Source organism: Neofelis nebulosa, chromosome 6 (assembly GCF_028018385.1).
Source record: "Neofelis nebulosa isolate mNeoNeb1 chromosome 6, mNeoNeb1.pri, whole genome shotgun sequence".
NCBI classification, from domain to species: domain Eukaryota; kingdom Metazoa; phylum Chordata; class Mammalia; order Carnivora; family Felidae; genus Neofelis; species Neofelis nebulosa.
The window spans coordinates 53,387,166-53,406,218 of NC_080787.1; the positions used below are offsets into that span (position 1 = coordinate 53,387,166).

A 19,053-nucleotide genomic window follows, 5' to 3' on the forward strand; every position below is an offset into this window, starting at 1 on the left:
TTGGTGCAAATGTGGAAGCAGCAAAACCTGCAGGGCACAGCTTTCAAGGAAAACAAAATTAAATGTGTCTACCAAAGCACACAGTATTAAGGCCATGTGTATAATATAAAAATAGTTAAGTTTATTCAATGTCCTAGATATTTGGGTCAGAAGCATGTATTAGTCTTAACTGGTGCTACAGCAGAGAAAGCTTTCTTGGCCTTCATGACTTGCCTCAGAGCTTCACTCTACCAGCACAGAACCTCTCAAAGCCTGTTCTAGACCAATGTGCTCAGAGAGAAAAACAGCTAACAAACACAGAAAGGATGAACAAAAACCAGCTGTGGTCCAACACCCCCAGATTCTCAGAGGTTATATGTTATTTATAGCCAACAATGGCTTGGTTTGTTCTGGGTAGGAGATGGAGAGAATGAATCAATGGATGAATGAATGAATGCACATGCAACAGTCTTAGTCCTTGCCCACTTTCTTCTCTTTACCCTATGGCAGCTTTGTCACATATCCCTCAACTTCAATTCAATTAACACCGTTATCCGGGGAATGAAAGATTGGCGGGGAGAGGAAATATGGAAGAAACTTCCTTGGCAGAACCCCAAAGTTCAGAGATGAGGCCTCCTTAGATGAGGAAGATGATGCCCTCAGAAACCATGACCTGGTTGTCATCCTGCATCTTGCTCAGCGCAGCCTGGATCTCTGCTGAAGAGAAAGGCTCTTCTTTGTCCCGGTTGATGGATTCTGTGAGGCGATTCATGCCCACCGACTGTGCATGAGCTTCCCGGAACACATCTAAGAGGGCCACCTTGAATTCCTTCAACCTGCCCAAGTCAGGAAAAGATGGGTGAAGAAGTAAACAAGCCCAAATGCTCTTAAGTGTTAACACAGTACAGGTATCCCCCAATACTCCCTCTATTATAGAGCTGCCTGAGCATTTTTAAGTATATATCCTCTGACCACAGGAGTCCATTTCTAGAAATTAACCTTACAACTACACTTCCATGAGTACACAGTGATATATAAATATAAGAATGTTTTACTGTCAACAGCAGTTTTACAGAACTGCTTTACATAAGTGTCCATCATTATGTCCAAATGCAAATAAATTCATATATCCACACTACAGTCATTAAAAAAGAAAATCTAGGGGCGCCTGGATGGCTCAGTCAGTCAAGTGTTCAACTCTTGGTTTTGGCTCAGGTCATGATCTCACAACAGGGTTTGTGGATTCAAACCCATGTTGGGCTCCACACTTTCAGCTTGGGATTCTCTGTCTCTCCCTCTCTCTGCCCCTCCTCGCACATGCATACATGTGCTCTCTCTCAAAATAATAAACTTAAGAAAAAAAAAAGAAAAAGAAAATCTATATAAGCTCCTGAGAACGTGTTTTAAAATACAGTTCAAGGGCACCTGGCTGGCTCAGTCGGAAGAGTGTGCAACTCTTGACTTTGGGGTCACGGGTTTCAGTCCCACATGGGGTGTAGAGATTACTTACTTAAAAAAGAAAAAAAAAAAAAAAAAAAAAAAAAAAATATATATATATATATATATATATATATATATATGTATGTATATTTCAATGGTTGTCTTTGGGAGATGAAACTGCAATTGATTTTAATGTTTTTTCCTAAATACCTTTCAATGTTTTCATATTGTCTTCAGTCAATATATTGCTGTGTGCTTAAGTTATTAAAAGAAAAAAATCAAACCATAATCATAGATTTTCTTTGGTGTCCAGTAAACATAAAAATAGATATATAAAACTGTTTCTGAACCTCTAGTGGTAACAATTCCTCATCCCAAAGCAAATAACGACAATTCAATAAAGAAAATTGTGTGTCTGTATCCTATTGAAAAGAACCCAAGGTTATAGTAAGACAAAAATTTTGTTCTTGCTTCAAGACTCTCCTCCTTCCTGACCTCCCAAGGACACTATATTTAAAATTCTCATAGAGCACCGTTTATAAAGCAAATGATAAAATGTAAACAACAGGGGATTCTGGGCAAAGGGTATAAAGGAGTTCTTTACACTATTTCTGCAACTTTTTTAAAGTTTGAAATTATAATTAGAATATAAAATGTTCTAAAAATCATTGGGCCTACAATTTTGAGCTCTGCTGATAACCAGCTTGTTTCACACTCTCTCCCCAGAAAAGAAGTCCTTGCCTCAAGGACATGTGGCATTCACTTTCCTACTCACCTGGATTCACTCAATTCTACCTTCTGGGACTCCTTGGTCTCCTGTGAGTCTGCAGTCTTTGGAGTATGCACTTTAGAGGATAAATGGTTGCAGATAACAGGAAGACAACAGATGAAGCCAATTCCACAGACATTAGACAAGTAATCCCCACTCGCCACACCTCACTAAGTCTGCCAAATACTTACTTCCTAAGGTTCTTAAGGGGCCAGCCAGGGTAAAGGGGTCAGACATCTCATACATTGTCTGGGATACTTAAGCCAGGCTTGGCAAAAAGCACAGCTCAAAGAAGCAAACTACTGAGCAAACTGGGCCCAGTTTCCAATGTTTTGACTGGATTTCCCTAAGTTCTCTTAGGACAAACCTCTTGGACACAAGGCCCTGAGCAGGAAACCAAATGGGAACCCACCAGATAATGCAGTACACAGAGCAACTAAAGTCAGCAAAGGAACCACCTCTTAATAGGGGACACTCACTCACCTTGAGGCATTTCCTCCTCTGTGTCACTGAAGTCATAGGGGTCATAGCCCCCATCCTTGGCATCGGAGTGACGAGTTTTCCTCCTAAAATACCCATAGCAATTAAGAGAAAGGCTTTGGGGAAATCCATCCTGTGCCTCCGACCAGAGAAAAAGAACTAGAACTACCTACAATCAAAGTGAAACACTAGGCCCAGGCCTGTACAAACTGCTACTTTTTCTTAAGAGATCAAAAGCCTCCGAACTAGAACACAAACAGGCCCTGCTTCCCAATGCTCTTCTCTCTTACACGCCCTTATAAATTCAACCACAGGCATGAGAGGAAAAAGTAATCGTGAGGAAAGGATTTTGAAAGACATGCTCAAAAACCCAAGTGAGTTAGTGTTCCTGGTACTTAGCTTTAGCAGGAAAGAGGTCAAAAGCACCGTACCAAAGACAACAGAGGGGCCTGCTCACTCTCTGCCTAGGTTATCTCTGGCTTCCAACCCTGCAGATCTAGGCACCCTTTCCCTAAAACCTTGATGTCAACCAGCAGTACATGATCCACCTCCACCCCTCTCCCCAGCCCTAACTGCAGTCTTTATCTCATTTCTCTTTGCTCCGCCTTACCTCTTCCTCTTCTGCTCTTGGTCCTCCTGGCTTTTCTCCTCTTCATCATCTGTCTCTGATTCATCCTCATTTCGCTTCTTACGTTTCTTCTCCTTCTCTAAAACCTAAGACCAAGCCAAGCACAGGTGGGTGGGAAGGGTCACTGATTCTGGGAAACTGAATAAAAAACTCTGAATAAGAGTCCCTTCTACACTATCAGCAGAAAAAACTTCCATGTCTAAGGACTAAGCCTCTTTTGCCCCTGAGTCCCAGGACCAGGGGCACAGGAATAGGCTGTTACCTATCTTTAAATGCTGAAAAGTATGTTCAATGCCTTTCACATAGGAGGTACTTAATGAGTGTTTACAGTACAAAGAAATAAATGAAAAAAAAAAGGCTGGACAATAATAGTTAAGTGGAAAACAATTCATTTCTTTACAGATCAGGTGTTTAATTTAAATTTAAGACAATTCCCACCCTAGCAAAAAGAGTAAACCAGGAAAAGCTTATGGACCCACGATTAAAGCCCAGAGTGCTATAATTCACTAAAGTGGAAAGGAGGTGGGCAACGAGGAAAAGGAAGTCAGGCAAGGCTTCAAGTCTTGGTGTCTAAAATGACATAAAGAAAATGTCACAAGCAGAAATTGAGAGACGGAATAAGAGGCAAGTTTGATAGTTCTTTTTTTTTTTTTTAAGAGCTATGAGGAGGCTCCATGTCTCTCCATATCTATTTACTGTATCCCAACCATCTAGAAGTGCCTGGCCCCTAGAAGGCACCCAGTCAGTTTTATATTTCAACTGAAATGTATTTGAATTCCCAGTATTACACTGTCAACTTTTTGAGTGTCAGCACTGTACTGAGTTTGGATATCTTTTGCAGCACCAACCAGTGACTTATATGTAATAGTGTAACTACTACATTTCTTTTTCTTTAACTTTTTCTGAACAGAAAACTTAGGCCATGGAGTTTTCTAGTACATGCCGGCAGTGTGCTGGCTCTTTGGGCATAACCTGTATGACACACTGTATTATCCCACTGGGCTGATATCCTTGTGGGGTGGGACACCCATTGAAGCCTGTCATCTGAAAGGTCACTGAAAGCCTGTGGTGTTCCTACATGAAGGTAAGAAACCATCCTGAAGTTTGGGAGAAAGCCTTCCAGGAAATTACACAAGAGAGAAGGATTATGGTTTCCTTTCAGGAGCCAAATCTGCATTGAATGTCCGAATATGTATTGAATGTATGTAACTTATGCTATAAACATGTAAGATATTCCTTTTTTTAAGTTTGCTTATTTGTTTGTTTATTTAATATAATTTATTGTCAAATTGGCTAACATACAGTGTATACAGTGTGCTCTTGGTTTTGGGGGTAGATTCCTGTGATTGATGCTTACATACAATACCCAGTGCTCATCCCAAGTGCCCTCCTCAATGCCCATCACCCATTTTCCCCTCTCCCCTGCGCACCACCTCCCCCCCTCCCCCATCAACTCTCAGTTTCTTCTCTGTATTTAAGAGTCTCTTCTGGTTTGCCTCCCTCCTTCTCTGTTTGTAACTATTTTCCCCCTTCTCTTCCCCCAAGGTCTTCTGTTAAGTTTCTCAAGTTCCACCTAAGAGCGTGAAGGTTCAACTTCTGATGCGAGTTTTTGAGATACCAATGGGATACTTCAAGAAACTGGCAAGGGAAAAGGTATAAAGGGAAGAGGAAGATCATCAAAGTCAATCCTTTGGAAACATCTACTTTTTTAAGAGATAAAGGAAGTATGAGTAGGCAGAGAAGCAATCTCTTGATGGTGTAGCACATCAATTAAATCATCATCTCTGGGGCCTCTAGAGGCTCTGGCATCAGTATTTTAAAGCTTTCCAGTTGGTTCTCACATTCAGTTAAATGTTGCTTTCCATTGGTGACCTAAATGCAGGTGTCAGCCATGGAGAGCTGGGCAGCCTAAGTACCAACATTTACCCAGAAGAAGTTCTCAAGCATCTGAACCCTCACCTTCTTGAAGTAAGCGTACTGGACCAACTCTACAGCTTCCTCTGCATCCTGCAGGTCCACAGTCTTGCTCATGCGGGCCTTGGCATGGGCTGTGGCCAAGCGAATCAGAGTTTCCAGGGTCCGGGCTGTAACTGGTGATGTCTGGGGAAGAAAACAAGGGAGGATTATTTGTCTAGAATTCCTTAGGCATGCCTGTCATTCCCACTGCACAGGAAAGGATGAATATACTACCAGGATGACTCTAGGAAGTACAAGCAAGGATTCAGAGCTCTGTATTCTACATAAACACCTTATAAAATTCGGAAAGATAAAAATAACCAAGAAGATATGAGTGTTGAAGGAGAAAAGAGTAGGTGAACAGGGAAGAAAAAAATGAGACATCTTATAGACGGAAAGAGAAAAGGCTAAAGAGACTACAATAATGAAAGAAGAATGATAATCCTTCACTTCCAGCCTGCGATGCTGTAAGAGCTTTGCTTTTTGTATCAACTGCATCATTTAATATTCTCAATAACTTCTCCAAGTTTTATGGATGAGGAAAATGGAACTCAGGGCTTTAGGTAACTTGTGCAAGGTCACACTAAGGCAGGGGAGGAAATTTTTTTTTTTAATGTTTATTTATTTTTGAGACAGACAGAATACAAGCAGGGGAGGGGCAGAGAGAAAGGGAGACACAGAATCCGAAGCAGACTCCAGGCTCCAAGGTGTCAACATAGAGCCTGATGTGGGGCTCAAACTCACAAACCATGAGATCAGGAGATCTGAGCCAAAGTTGGATACTTAACCAACTGAGCCTCCCAGGCACCCCTGAGGACAAATTTTTAACGTAGGGTAAATTCAAGTCCAGAGGAGGAGCATTCTGGCATGCTCCCATCAAGTGGTTCTCATGGGCGTGGGTGCACACCAAACTGGCGTGCTTCTTTTTTAAATACTATTGGCTAAATGGTATCTCTGGACTAATGAGTCAGAATGTCTGTGTTTAGGACTGGTCATGTATACTTTTTCAGTTTCAGGGGATTCTGATGTGCCAGTTAAGCATCCCTGACATTACCTAGACTTCTCATTTTTTTTTTAATGTTTATTTTTTTATTTTTGAGAGAAAGGGAGACAGTGCAAGCAGGGAAGGGGCAGAGAAAGAGGGAGACACAGAATCCAAAGCAGGCTCCAGGCTCCAAGGTGTCAGCACGGAGCTCGATGCAGGGCTCGTACCCACAAGCCGTGAGATTGTGACCTGAGCCAAAGTCGGATGCTTAACCAACTGAGCCACCCAGGCACTCCTGGCCTTCTCATTTTTTGGATTAAAAAAACCCAAAAAACAAAAAACTCACAACCTGAGAGTGAATGGATTTGTGAAAGTCCAAAAAATTGGCTGAAGATTTGGGATCAGAACATAGAGCTAGTTCTCTATGTCGCACGCCCACATTTCCCACTGTATGATCCTTCAGTGATGGAGCTGGTCACATCTACTTCTAAGCATCCCAAATTATCATTTATACCCCATCCCACGTTCAAAAACAAATATATTCACTTTTAAATAAATTCACCAAATCTTTTAATGGTTTAGAAGCCGTTAAACCAGAGTTTGGAGGTTACACATTCCATTAAAAGCTCTAATTCTTGGGGCGCCTGGGTGGCGCAGTCGGTTAAGCGTCCGACTTCAGCCAGGTCACGATCTCGCGGTCTGTGAGTTCGAGCCCCGCGTCAGGCTCTGGGCTGATGGCTCGGAGCCTGGAGCCTGTTTCCAATTCTGTGTGTCTCCCTCTCTCTCTGCCCCTTCCCCGTTCATGCTCTGTCTCTCTCTGTCCCAAAAATAAATAAAAAACGTTGAAAAAAAAATTAAAAAAAAAAAAAAAAAAAAAAAAAGCTCTAATTCTTGAATAACCTAAAAAGTGAGTGAAATCCTAGTCCGCATTAGCAGAACTACAGAATCCAAATCGAGAGATTTACCAGACCTACTAAGACCACAACTAAAATAGCATATTACAGTCAGTGAGAGGGCTTCTGACACACTGGAACACGTTCACATGATGAGAGAAACAATTAAAAAGAAAAGGGGGTGCTTAATCTGAAGAAGACAAGTCATACACAATCACTAGAAAACAAAATTAAGACCCACAGGTCTACATCATGGGGAAGCAGGTTCAAGCCCAATAAATAGAAGAATATTCTAAGAATGATGTACCAGGCATGCAGCCACTGGAGGTGTCAAGGAAGTCTTAGCAGAAATTCCAGACGATGGAATGCCTGTCTATGTGTGAGGCTGGAATAAGTGATTTGGAATCGTGTCTAAACCCGAAAGTCTATACCACATAATAACGGTCTTGGACTTGGGTCTTTCTGCTTTGAAATCCTTACAATGCCCCATGAAATTCAGATAAATTCACAGGTAGATTTCTAGAAACAGCTTTGGATAATCACCATGGTTGTCCAATTAATCATCTGCCAAAGTCCAGCTCAAATATCACAGCCTCTTCCCTCACACTCATTCCTTTCTACAAAGTCTAAAGGAAAAACTAATAGCTTCTTCATCTATACTCCAATCATCTTTCACATTCATTCCCTTTTAGGTACCACACTGTGGCATATACCTATAAATATGCACATATGATCTTTCCATCTACCTTCCTGCCTCCCCATCCCAGATCTGAGCTCTTTGAGGATAGCTCTTCCTATCTTAACCCTATATGTAAGAACAAACACCAGTTCAGTTCCCAAAAGTTGCTCCTTATGTTTGCTGAATGAATCGTAGCTTCTGGAGGCCAATGTCATCTGAATGAGATACTGGCATCTCTGGCATTCTCACTTCATTTTCCCTTGTAAAAAGAAATGATAAGAATTGTATAACAGGAAGCCCTTCAGACCAGAAAGAAAAAGATAAGGAGTCACTAAGTTAAAATGTTTTCAGACCTCCCAGATAACTGGGACTCCCCAGCCTTCTACTTAAGGAATTCCCAGCTCCATCTTCCCTGTGGGGACTCACCCTGGCAGTGTCTGAGCTCATGCTGTCTTGACTGCGCAGGCGTGAATACTCTTCTGCAATGTAGGCGGCTGACTCCTGAGTTAGGATGGGCTTGATGATTTTGGCCACATGGATGTACTTCCTCATGAAAGCTGCACTCACCATCTTCTCCCTGGACACACACACAGTGAATTCTACGTCTTTGCCACACCTTGGCAACTGGCTGGGATAGGGACTTGGCCTCTCCTCAGAGAAGTCAAGGACAAGTAGTAGAGATGCAATCTAGAATACGTTATCATAAATCCCATTTATATAGAATGTGTACGAGACCCTTTCATATATCTTTCCTGAATTGTGTGGCTACTACTTACTTAGATATTATTTGTAAGGTAAATAGTACAGGTGAAGTTTAGGTATTATTTGTCCTAGGTAAAAACTATGGCTCAGAGTAGCTTAAATGGACTCAAATTCAGTTTTCTGACTCCGAATTCCATGTTCTTAAATGAACAGGCTTGAAAACTATATGCATCCTACCGTACCACGGCCCAAAGCAGAGGTATAAGATCTCGCATTTCATGTGTTGAGCACTTGATCCCTAGTCTCCTTTATCCAAATCCACCTGCACAGCACCCAGTGCTTGCTATCTACTGCCCCTTCAACATAAATTTGTCACAAACAGCTACATGATTTGTATAGTACTTCATATATGAGGATGACGTGAAACACCCACCATTCGTTGGGCATGTGGTCAAAGTCTTCCATTTTAAGAAAACATCAGAACTAAGCCTAATCACCACAAACATAAAGCAACTAGCCAGAAAAACGGGTATATGTGTGGGATCCAGAAAACAGGCCCACAGCATTATAATCCAAGCATGATCCTGCCTGGGCAGCACATAAAAACGTGTTAATATGACATAAATCTCAGGTTCCCTCAAGGGAGAAACATGAAGACCGCTCACTTTTTCTTCTTGGTCCCATGCAGAAGGTTGTCATGCTTCTCATAAATCTGGGTGTCCTGCTGGTCCTCCTGGTTAAGATTGGGATCATCTGTGGCCAGGATATCCACGGCACTACCCAAAGGCATAGCTGGAAAACCCAAGTTGGGGGAGAAGAGAGTAAGAAATTGCTTCTTCTGAAGATAGAGAAGACTAACAAAGCAAAGATAGACAGAGACACGTGGAGCCCACAAATAAGAAAGGTGGGACCACCTGGCTCACAGATGCTCAAGTGTTCCCAGACAAAATTGACAAAAGACACACCTCAGCGTAACTTCCAGTGAGCAAGAATGGAGTGGCCAGGCAGACAAGGGTTCAACATCAACTCAGAAACAGAAACACCTCCCACCATCTGGCCCAGGCCTGAGATAACAGCGTCAGTTTAGGTTCCCTTCCATTAGTCCATCTTTTTTTTTTTTTTTTTTTTTTTAATTTTTTTAACGTTTATTTATTTTTGAGACAGAGAGAAACAGAGCATGAACGGGGGAGGGTCAGAGAGAGAGGAAGACACAGAATCCGAAACAGGCTCCAGGCTCTGAGCAGTCAGCACAGAGCCCGATGCGGGGCTCGAACCCACGGAGTGCGAGATCGTGACCTGAGCCGAAGTCGGACGCTTAACCGACTGAGCCACCCAGGTGCCCCTCCATTAGTCCATCTTACTCTTCTCATGACCTCACCATCGCCATCCTGCTCCCCGGGTGCCCTGTAACGGTGCATCCTAAGGACATGGTCTGAGATCTCTCGATCCTGCTCAGGATCCATCTGATCCAGCATGATGAAGAGTAAGTCAAATCGGGACAGCAGTGAGTCCTGCAGCCCAATGTTCTCCATAGGGGTCTTGTACTGATCATACTACAGAACATAAGGAAAAAGGAAAGTGGAGGCGACATCAATGGGAAGAAAGCACAAGGAGGCTAATTAAAGTTATTAATGATTCTGTTACTAGGTATTTATCATACAGATAGATTTCCAAACGTGTAACAAAATACACAGAAAGGGATATTCATTGCAATTTTATTTCATAATAGCAAGAGGAAAAAGGGAAAACGCCAAATGCCCATCAAAAGGACACTAGTTAAACAAATTACTATAAATCCATACAATGAAGTATAATAAGATAGCTACTAAAAAGAAAGAAAGAAAAAACAAAGGCCAAATTCAGCAAACGCCAAGATGGATAAATATAAAAGATTACACATTAGCACATCATCATCATAGTAAAAAACAAAGATAAACAGACTAATTTGTTAACAAGGAGATCATGTAGCTGTTGGTACATGCTTAAGTTGTGTCCCGAAACCCTCAAGAGCTATTAGTGATTATCTCCTGGGAAAGGGATAGGAGAGAAAAGGCTTTTAATGTCCATATCGTACTCTCTGTTCTGTTTATATATCCTATCATCTGCATGTAGTACTTTGGTTGTAATGCCAATTCAAGCTACTGGGCTGTGAGACTGCAGGTCACTTGTTTTCTTGTTTGTATTTCTAAAGTTATTGTTAAAAGTAACTTTCCAGGGTATTCTGATGTGTATGAAAAGGTGAAGAACCACTGCCCTATATCAAAGACAGCAGCAAAGCGATGGATAAGCTTCCTTTAGTCTTTGGCCTATTATTTCCCTGGGGCATTGAGAATAAACTTCATAACCCAGTTACTCAGCAAAACCAAACCAAGGTGAGGACAACAGTAAAGTGCCTAATTCCACTCACCCTGCCATAGACGGGGTTGGCAGCTGCCAAAACACTACAGCGGGCATTCAGCCGAGCATGGATGCCAGCTTTGGCGATGGTGACTCGACCCTGCTCCATCACTTCATGGATGGCCGTGCGGTCCATGTCGGACATCTTGTCAAATTCATCGATACAAACCACACCTCGATCAGCAAGGACCATGGCTCCTGCTTCCAGACGGCGTTCCCCTGGGAAATGAGGAGGTAAAGATATGTGCTACTATCCAGGTTGGAGGGGATGAGGGGAAAGACTTCAATCTCCTTCCTAAGCACTCACTGTCACTCATGAGAACACAGTGAAGAGCTGTTAAGTTCCTAGAGTCTTAGAGAAAAACCGTGGTGGGTCAACCTTTTAAGGTCCAATCTGTATGATCCCTCAGCAGCCAGCCTCCAACAAACTTCACTCATGGATTCTCTCTTTATCTTCATCCTCATGTGATTCCCCAACTAGAGCTCTGCTCTCTTTTCACTAGTCTTCAAATCCCTTCCTCTAATTTATAAAATAACACAATCTTCATTTTTATCTCCCTTCCAATTTGCAAAGCCTTCTCCTTCAAAAACTGAAGACATTCTTGTCAATAGAGGGTCACCCAAAGACGTAAATAACTCAGCCACTGTTACCAGAGGCTACTAAGTCCTCTACGATCGGGCTCAAACTAACCTTTCAAGTGTATCTTCCCAACACAGGCCAGTACCGAGAGCAAACTCAAAGAATCTATGCTTGATCTCACTGCTGGACCTTTGCCAAAGACCTTTATACCCTTACCAGTTTCCTGGTCTGTGGTGACAGCGGCTGTCAGACCCACTCCAGAGGAACCCCGGCCAGTGGTGGGGATAGCCCGGGGCGCAGTACACAGCACATAGCGTAGAAGCTGAGACTTGGCAACCGATGGGTCCCCTGTAATTTGGGGGGAGGAGGGTAGTGGTGACTTGCTGGGAAACTCCTCCCACTGCCCAGCAAGTTCTGCCAAGAGCATAACAGAAATTTATAGTAATTGGTTGTTAATAGTATCCCTTTCACTTTCCCTTCACCATTCATGGAAGAATATATTTTAGATATTATACATCAGGAACCCCAAAAATGAGAATAATATTAAGAAAAGACTTTTGCCCTTTGATAGAACCAAAATACACTACATAGAAAATACATAATCTTACAGACTATAGATTCCCACAACCACACTCCACAAGAGAAGACCGAGAGTCTAAAGCAAATCCCCAATGCCATACCGATTAGGAGAATATTGATGTCCCCACGGATGTGGCTGCCATTTTCTAGGTCTCGTTCCACCCCTCCCAAGAGCAAGCAGAGAATGGCTTTCTTAACATAGTCATGCCCATGGATGCTAGGGGCCAATGACCTGGCCAGCTGGTCAAAGATATCCTATAGGAGGAATAACCAAAGGTGTGAAAAGCCTGGTGAGATTCAGTGGGGTTTTGCTGAGCTCCGCTTTATGCTTTAATCTATAAAAATACTTGAAGAAACCTGCAAATATAGACACTGTTTCTAACTGTAAAAGATTTTAAGACAAATCATACTGATCAGACCATTATCAGAACAGATACAGAGAAAGCCTGGATTCCAAAACTTGCTTAGGGGTTTAATATTTAAGAAAAAAAGCATTTCCAGGTTCCCAACATGTTAGGTTTAATAAGAATGTGTATTGTGCTTCCAGTGACCTTTATCACACAGGCATACACAGATGATCCTTGAGCAATGCAGAGGTTAGCGGTGCCAACCCCCTTACGCAGTCGAAAATCACGCATAACTTTTGATTCCAAAACCTTTACTAATACCCTGCTCTTGGGGTAAAGCCTTACCAAGAACATAAAATGAGTCAATGAATACATTTTTGTATATGATATGTATTCTATGCTCTATTTAGCTAGAGAAAGGAAAAGGCCATTAAGAAAATCATAAGGAAGAGCAATACATTTACGGTACTTGTATTTATCGGAAAACACCCACAAGTAAGTAAACCCACATAGTTCAAACTCGTGTTGTTCAAGGGTCAACTACATTTTCTTCATTTCTAATGTACTCATTGGTACATTGATATTCTTTAATTCTAGTATTTGTATTAGATTCACTCAGCAGCCCAGCAGGTAACACAACAGAAATATTAAACAGCAAAAACACCCGTTTACCTGCTGATTGGGTCAAAACTAAAAACTAACACCACATACTTCAAAGGAAAACCTTCCTCCTGATCCAGTACAAAGATGAAAGGTGGCCCATGGCCAAACACAACCCTAACAAGTCCATCCCCACCCTCAGATCCCTAAAGGATGCTCAGACCTTGGAACGAGTTTTACTGAACTTCTTGATCTTGGCTATATCCTCAGCAGAGAATGAAGGCTGAACATCCTTGCTCATTTGCTTCACGTTACAGGCAATCAGGATAGTCCTGGGACAAAGAGAGTAAGATGGAGCCTGCTGTTTTCAATTCTTAACATTAGAGTCAACAGCATGTTGAAAAAAAAATAAAGGAAAAAAGAGAAAAAGACAAGTTGTTCTGAATTCAACAATCGAGTCTCTCTTAGTGACACAAATATGCCAATGATTCTTCATCTCAGGAATTTATTCTTTGCTGCCCCACAGAGCTTCAGACAGAAGTGTGGATGAGAAGGAGGTGGGAATATGTGAGAAACTCTCCTAGGTAAGCCATGAGGCTGGAACCATGTTCCCAATAACTCCCACTTTTAGCATAAGATAGTATTATCAATTTTATTTGATGGAGAGGAGGCATCCCATCTCCCAGGCAGGTAGGCTGCTCTACCTGTCTGACGTGATGCTCCAGAATATGGCAAACTGGTTCAAGAATACTACAAGAAATGTAAGCTGCCAGCAGTCAAATATCTCACAACTGCCCCTTTACCTGAAGGTCCCTGAAGTATAGCCTCCCTTCTTTCCAGGAAGGCAACGGTAGGTCCCTACCACCTGGACTCGATCACCAGGCTTCACTTTATCTACCAAGTCATCATCCAGAATGACATCCACAGAACGGGGGAGTTGGCCAGCGGGGGCCTTCTCCGGCATCTCCTGGATGGTGATGGTCTGGTGGTCCTTGTAGACAGAAAGGCCATATTCTGTCTCAAGGGGATTGTTTTCCTCATCCTGAAAAAGACAAACAGAAAAGCATTATCTCGTCCTGGTCTTAAAAATGCGATACTCATTTTTTATAGGAAACAAATACAATTTGAAAATGACCAGAGGTTTTAGTATTTAGGAACAAAACAAGCCAAATGTCTTCTCTAGCTTTTTCTATTCCCATCTGTTCTAGTAACAAATCATTTAATGGGAGGGACAACTACAGTCTGAAGGAATCATGGGTATATTAACATCTAAATTAAGATTCTTATTTCCCCTTTACTATGATGCAATATTTCCACTCCTAGATCATACCTGACAGAAACATTTGCCCAAAGCCACATACTACAATGTTCACAGCAGTATTATTCTTAATAGCCCCAAATTAGAAAATATCCAAATGCCATCAACAGAATCGTTAAATAAATGTGGCATATCCACACAAATGAACACTATACAGCAATGAAAATGTATAAAATACACCTATTTACAACATGGATGAATCTCATAAATATCTATTGAACAAAGGCAGCCCAACATGGGAGTATTCAGATAAAATATAAAAACAGGCAAGCTAACTATCAGGATAGGGTTAAGCCTTGGGGAGTGTGGGCCTTTAAAAACTTCTGAATGTTAGGAAGGCTCAATTTCCTGGTCTGGATGCTGATTTTACAGGTATATTCAGTTTGTGAAATTTCACTGAGCTGCAAACTCCTATAAGCTTTCCTGTATGTATATTAAACTTCAGTGAAAACATTTTAAACTTTGATTTCTTGCCATTTGAGTTTTCTAAACACACAACGGCTGTTACTTACTAAGTGCTTACTATGTACAAGGCATTGTGCTATCATCTCATGAGATTATCTCATATAAGCATCACAACAATTCCGTTTAGCAGGTATTTTTCACATGTAACAAATAAGGAAACTGAGGCTGAAGAGTTCCCCAAAGTCACACAGGAAATTGCAGGGCCCAGACTTGAGGCAAGTATAACTCCAAAGCCATGTTCTTAAGTACCACACTAGATGACCTCCAGGAGTCCAAAGTATTTCAGGTCTTGAGCAAAGAAGCCTGGCCCCAGTAATCAACAGAAGACTACTCCCTCAGTAGTTACTGAAGACATTCTAGAAGGAGGGCTCTTAATGAAGAAGAGAGCAGGGTGACTTAGAAAACCCAACTGGCCTGAAAGTAAAAAGACATGTATTCTAGTCTAGGATCATCACTAACTGAGACCATATGCAAGTCACTTAACCTCTCCAAACCTCAGCATTTCATCTAGAGGCAGACTAAAGGATTCTAAAGTATGCTTCAGTTACAATTCTAAGATATTCATTCTTGTTTTATGTTAAGATTCCTGCACTAGCTGAGTTGAAAACAAGAACTGGGTCTCATTCATATCTGTGTCTGCCACAGAACTTAACAATCCTTTGGATGCAGTGGTTCTCACTTATTATTTGATAGCAGGGAAAGGTATTCCTTGATAGAATGAATTCAGACATCAAGTACCCAATATTAATCATCTTCTGTCTCAATAGAGGGTCTCACAACGCCCTCAATTCAGATCAATCTGATCACTAAGAATACAGCCATTTCCAATGCCATTCTTCTCCCAAACCCAAAGTAAAATATTTGCAAAGATTTCATAGCAGCAATATAGTGTAAGTATTCTCCCATATTACTTTAAGTAGATTATAAACTTGTATATAATTTTGCTAAAAGATCAATGTAGACTGATGGCTTTTTTCCACACTTTCGTAATTTGCCAGATTTTCTAAAGTGAGTATTCATTTAAAAAAAAAAAAGAACTGAAGGCTTTCCATATTAAACTCTGGCTAGCAACCAATCTTTCCTTTAAATTAATGCTTACTTTTCAGCTTATTTACTTCTAGAAGACTTCAAACATTACACAATTATTTGCATGAAAACAGACATCTTTGATTCCAACCTCCAAAGAAGGCCAATTAATTCATTCCCCTCACCTTGGTAGGATATACAGAGCTGGACGGAAAAGCCACCAGGCTGGTGAGATCAGAATAGCGTCGCTCTATAGTCTTCTTGGTAGCAGGGCAGTAGTGGACACTGCGGACGACTTTGGGACGAACTAGAGAGCCTAGGAATAGAAACATGCATAGAAAGTCACACAACTAGACAGTGACAGAGGTGAAATCTGACCCAGGCAAGCCTGTCATGACTCCAAATACTGTACTCTTCTGACTAGTTGAAGCTACTTCATTAATACTTACCATTTACTCATCTTTATATTTACATGTAGAACATCAACATATCTGTATAAAATCTAAAGTATAACTGAGCCTGTCCAAGAAGTCATAGGAGTTAAGAATTAGAATGAAGAGATTGCCAAGATTCCCCTACTCTCAGCAGAATTCATCATTCTGGACACCCTAATGGTGCACACTCACAGCTCCTTCCAGTTTCGCCCTGTAAGTTCAATGCTATATGCTACCCAGCTCCTCTCAGCCTCTCCTGGTTTCCCAGCCCCCCCTAAGTCTATCCCACCTCCATTCCCTTAGTTCCCTATTTGAAGCCACTCACACTTAGTGACAATGCCCTCCACACAGACTACACAGCTGAGGAAGCAGGAAGTGAGAGTCCGGGGAGACACATGCTTAGAGCCAAAGCTGCCCTCCAATCCTATGTAGAACTCTTCATACTGCTTGGCATAGGTAGCATCAATGGAGGCCACAAAATCCTTTAAAGCCCGCTGGAAGGCAACCAGCTCCTCAAAGGCATTGCTCAGGAGGCTGCAGATGGTTAAGAGAAAGAATTATTAAGCAGAGAGAGAAAAATTAAAAAAAAACTGACCCTCAAAAACAAAAGTTGACATTCCTTGATGATCAAGCCAACAAGTGAAAATCTAGCTCCTCCTTTCTCCTGCCATCTTACAAGACTCAGTAAATTGTATCAGAACTGACAGCGAACTTTAGTTCAACTTCTCAACGATGCAGAAATGATAGTTAAACATGGAAGGGGGAGCTCTCCAGAGGAAAATGCCTACCACCCACTTTGGGAAGACGGAAAAAAACATAGGTGGTAAGGCAATGAGGGTCAAAAACATCTCATCCAGATCCTCTCCTCGGAAGCCTGTTCCAATACGGAGAAAAGAAAAGGGAGCCATTCTCACTTGGAGCCAGGATATCCTCTTGGAAACCCTTGCCACTTACCGGTTAGCCCTCTTCTCATTTTTCCTGCGCAGGTCATTCACATTGACAATCAACCGGTATTGGTTGTCACTGATGAGCTCCCGAACTTTGCTCTGATAAATTCCCTGGTCTTCCTACAAAACAGCCACCACATATCACAACAGCCATAAATTCAAATATAAGATGGTATTTAAACAGAGGCAGTTCTCACAGCAAGATAAAGGTCATTCTCTGCAGCACAGCTGACCCCCAATTTCTCCACATTTTCACTCACTACCTGAAATTCCAAATACACCTTACAAGGCCATTGCAGGAGTTATAATGATTTCCTCAACGCCCATGCTATTATTTCTACTGACAACTACAGCTTTTCTGTATGCAGTCATTTCTCAACTTTTAATGGGGAATTAAAACAAGCTCATAATAATAAGTCTACAAGGACGAGTAAAAATCTCGTCAAAACAAGATTAGCATATCAAAATGACTTTTCATTTAAGAATTACGTAGGGGCGCCTGGGTGGCGCAGTCGGTTAAGCGTCCGACTTCAGACAGGTCACGATCTTGCGGTCTGTGAGTTCGAGCCCCGCGTCAGGCTCTGGGCTGATGGCTCGGAGCCTGGAGCCTGTTTCCAATTCTGTGTCTCCCTCTCTCTCTGCCCCTCCCCGTTCATGCTCTGTCTCTCTCTGTCCCAAAAATAAATAAAAAACGTTGAAAAAAAAAATTAAAAAAAAAAAAAAGAATTACGTAGGGAATTAAGAGATTTTATTTCTCGATCAGCTGTATGTAGAATAGGAAAGAGTTCTCTCATATCCAGACCTAAAGGACATGGGAGCCTTCGCTATTTGTTTACAGATACAGTATTATCAATCTTTGAAGATGCTTTACCAGTATTCTAAGGCTTCCAATCATGGATGGCATACAAAACCCCCTTTACCAGCATACCAAATACTTTTCCTCTGCATCTCCTGTGGCATAGAAAAAGAATGCGGCCAAATTAGGAAGAAATCTTTTCTGCCCCGTAGGAAGTCAGTGATTAGAATCTGCGCAACTACAACGTAGCGGGTCATTACCGTTCTAACGCACTCTTTCCCCCACACTCCCTCCAAATTCGGAAAGCAGGGAGTGATCTCCAAAAGATCAAAGGAAGCTTTGCTATTTTGTGTGCACTCGAAAGAAACCCGTCGCCTTTCGCGAGACCCCGATATCATTTGCACTTAGAATTACAGGATCGCTCTGTCAAGGATGCACCTACAGGCGACAAAGCTAACGACGGATTCCACCGGGAGAAACGTTACTAGATCGGGCATGGAAGGGTCCTGAGGGCGCCGGTACGGCCGCAACAGTCTGGAGGCCCAGCAGTCCTCTCGGGAGCTCCGGGGGCCCAGCCACCGCTCGGCGTGGAGCGGCATCTGCCATAGCCCAACTCGGCCCGTCAGCGTCCCCAGGGGCTCCAAGCAACAGAGACTCGCGACCCCGTGCCTTTCTCACCTCGTCATCCAAGAAGTCCAGGTAATCTCTCTGCGCTTCTCGCAGCTCCACGTCGTCCAGTACCACGGTCCCAGCCATGCTCCCCGCCTAGGAACTGCTACCTCCAAGCCCGCGCGAAGGGTCCCCAGCTGACCCCGCCCCGGCGCGAAAACTTCCGAACTTTTCCCGCCACCAAAGGCTACGTTGAGAAGGGGCGGGGCTTTTCTGGGGATATTCACATTCTGATTGGCTGATTCCTCTTACGCCAAAATAGTGAATGTCCAATCGAGAACTTTTTCTTCTTCGCCTTTATGGAGCTGCGCCTTGCCGTGGCGGGAAATGTGACCTCCGGGGCCGTCTGTTTCTTCCTTCACTGACAAGAAAACTGACCAATGG

General features: G+C 42.4%; 1 protein-coding gene across 1 annotated transcript; it reads right to left on the reverse strand.

The window, feature by feature from the left end:
* Nucleotides 1-99: 99 nt before the first annotated feature.
* MCM3 (minichromosome maintenance complex component 3) lies at nt 100-18,813 on the reverse strand. The gene is made up of 17 exons (XM_058734234.1): nt 18,679-18,813; nt 17,212-17,324; nt 16,583-16,791; nt 16,009-16,139; nt 13,818-14,056; nt 13,238-13,346; nt 12,169-12,322; nt 11,705-11,836; nt 10,919-11,127; nt 9,890-10,064; nt 9,177-9,303; nt 8,236-8,386; nt 5,256-5,396; nt 3,279-3,382; nt 2,672-2,754; nt 2,195-2,264; nt 100-815 (listed from the first exon to the last, which is right to left on the reverse strand). The coding sequence occupies exons 1-17, from the start codon at nt 18,754-18,756 to the stop codon at nt 617-619; spliced, it is 2,424 nt and encodes an 807-aa protein (XP_058590217.1). The 5' UTR covers nt 18,757-18,813; the 3' UTR covers nt 100-616.
* Between the last annotated feature and the right edge of the window lie 240 nt (nt 18,814-19,053).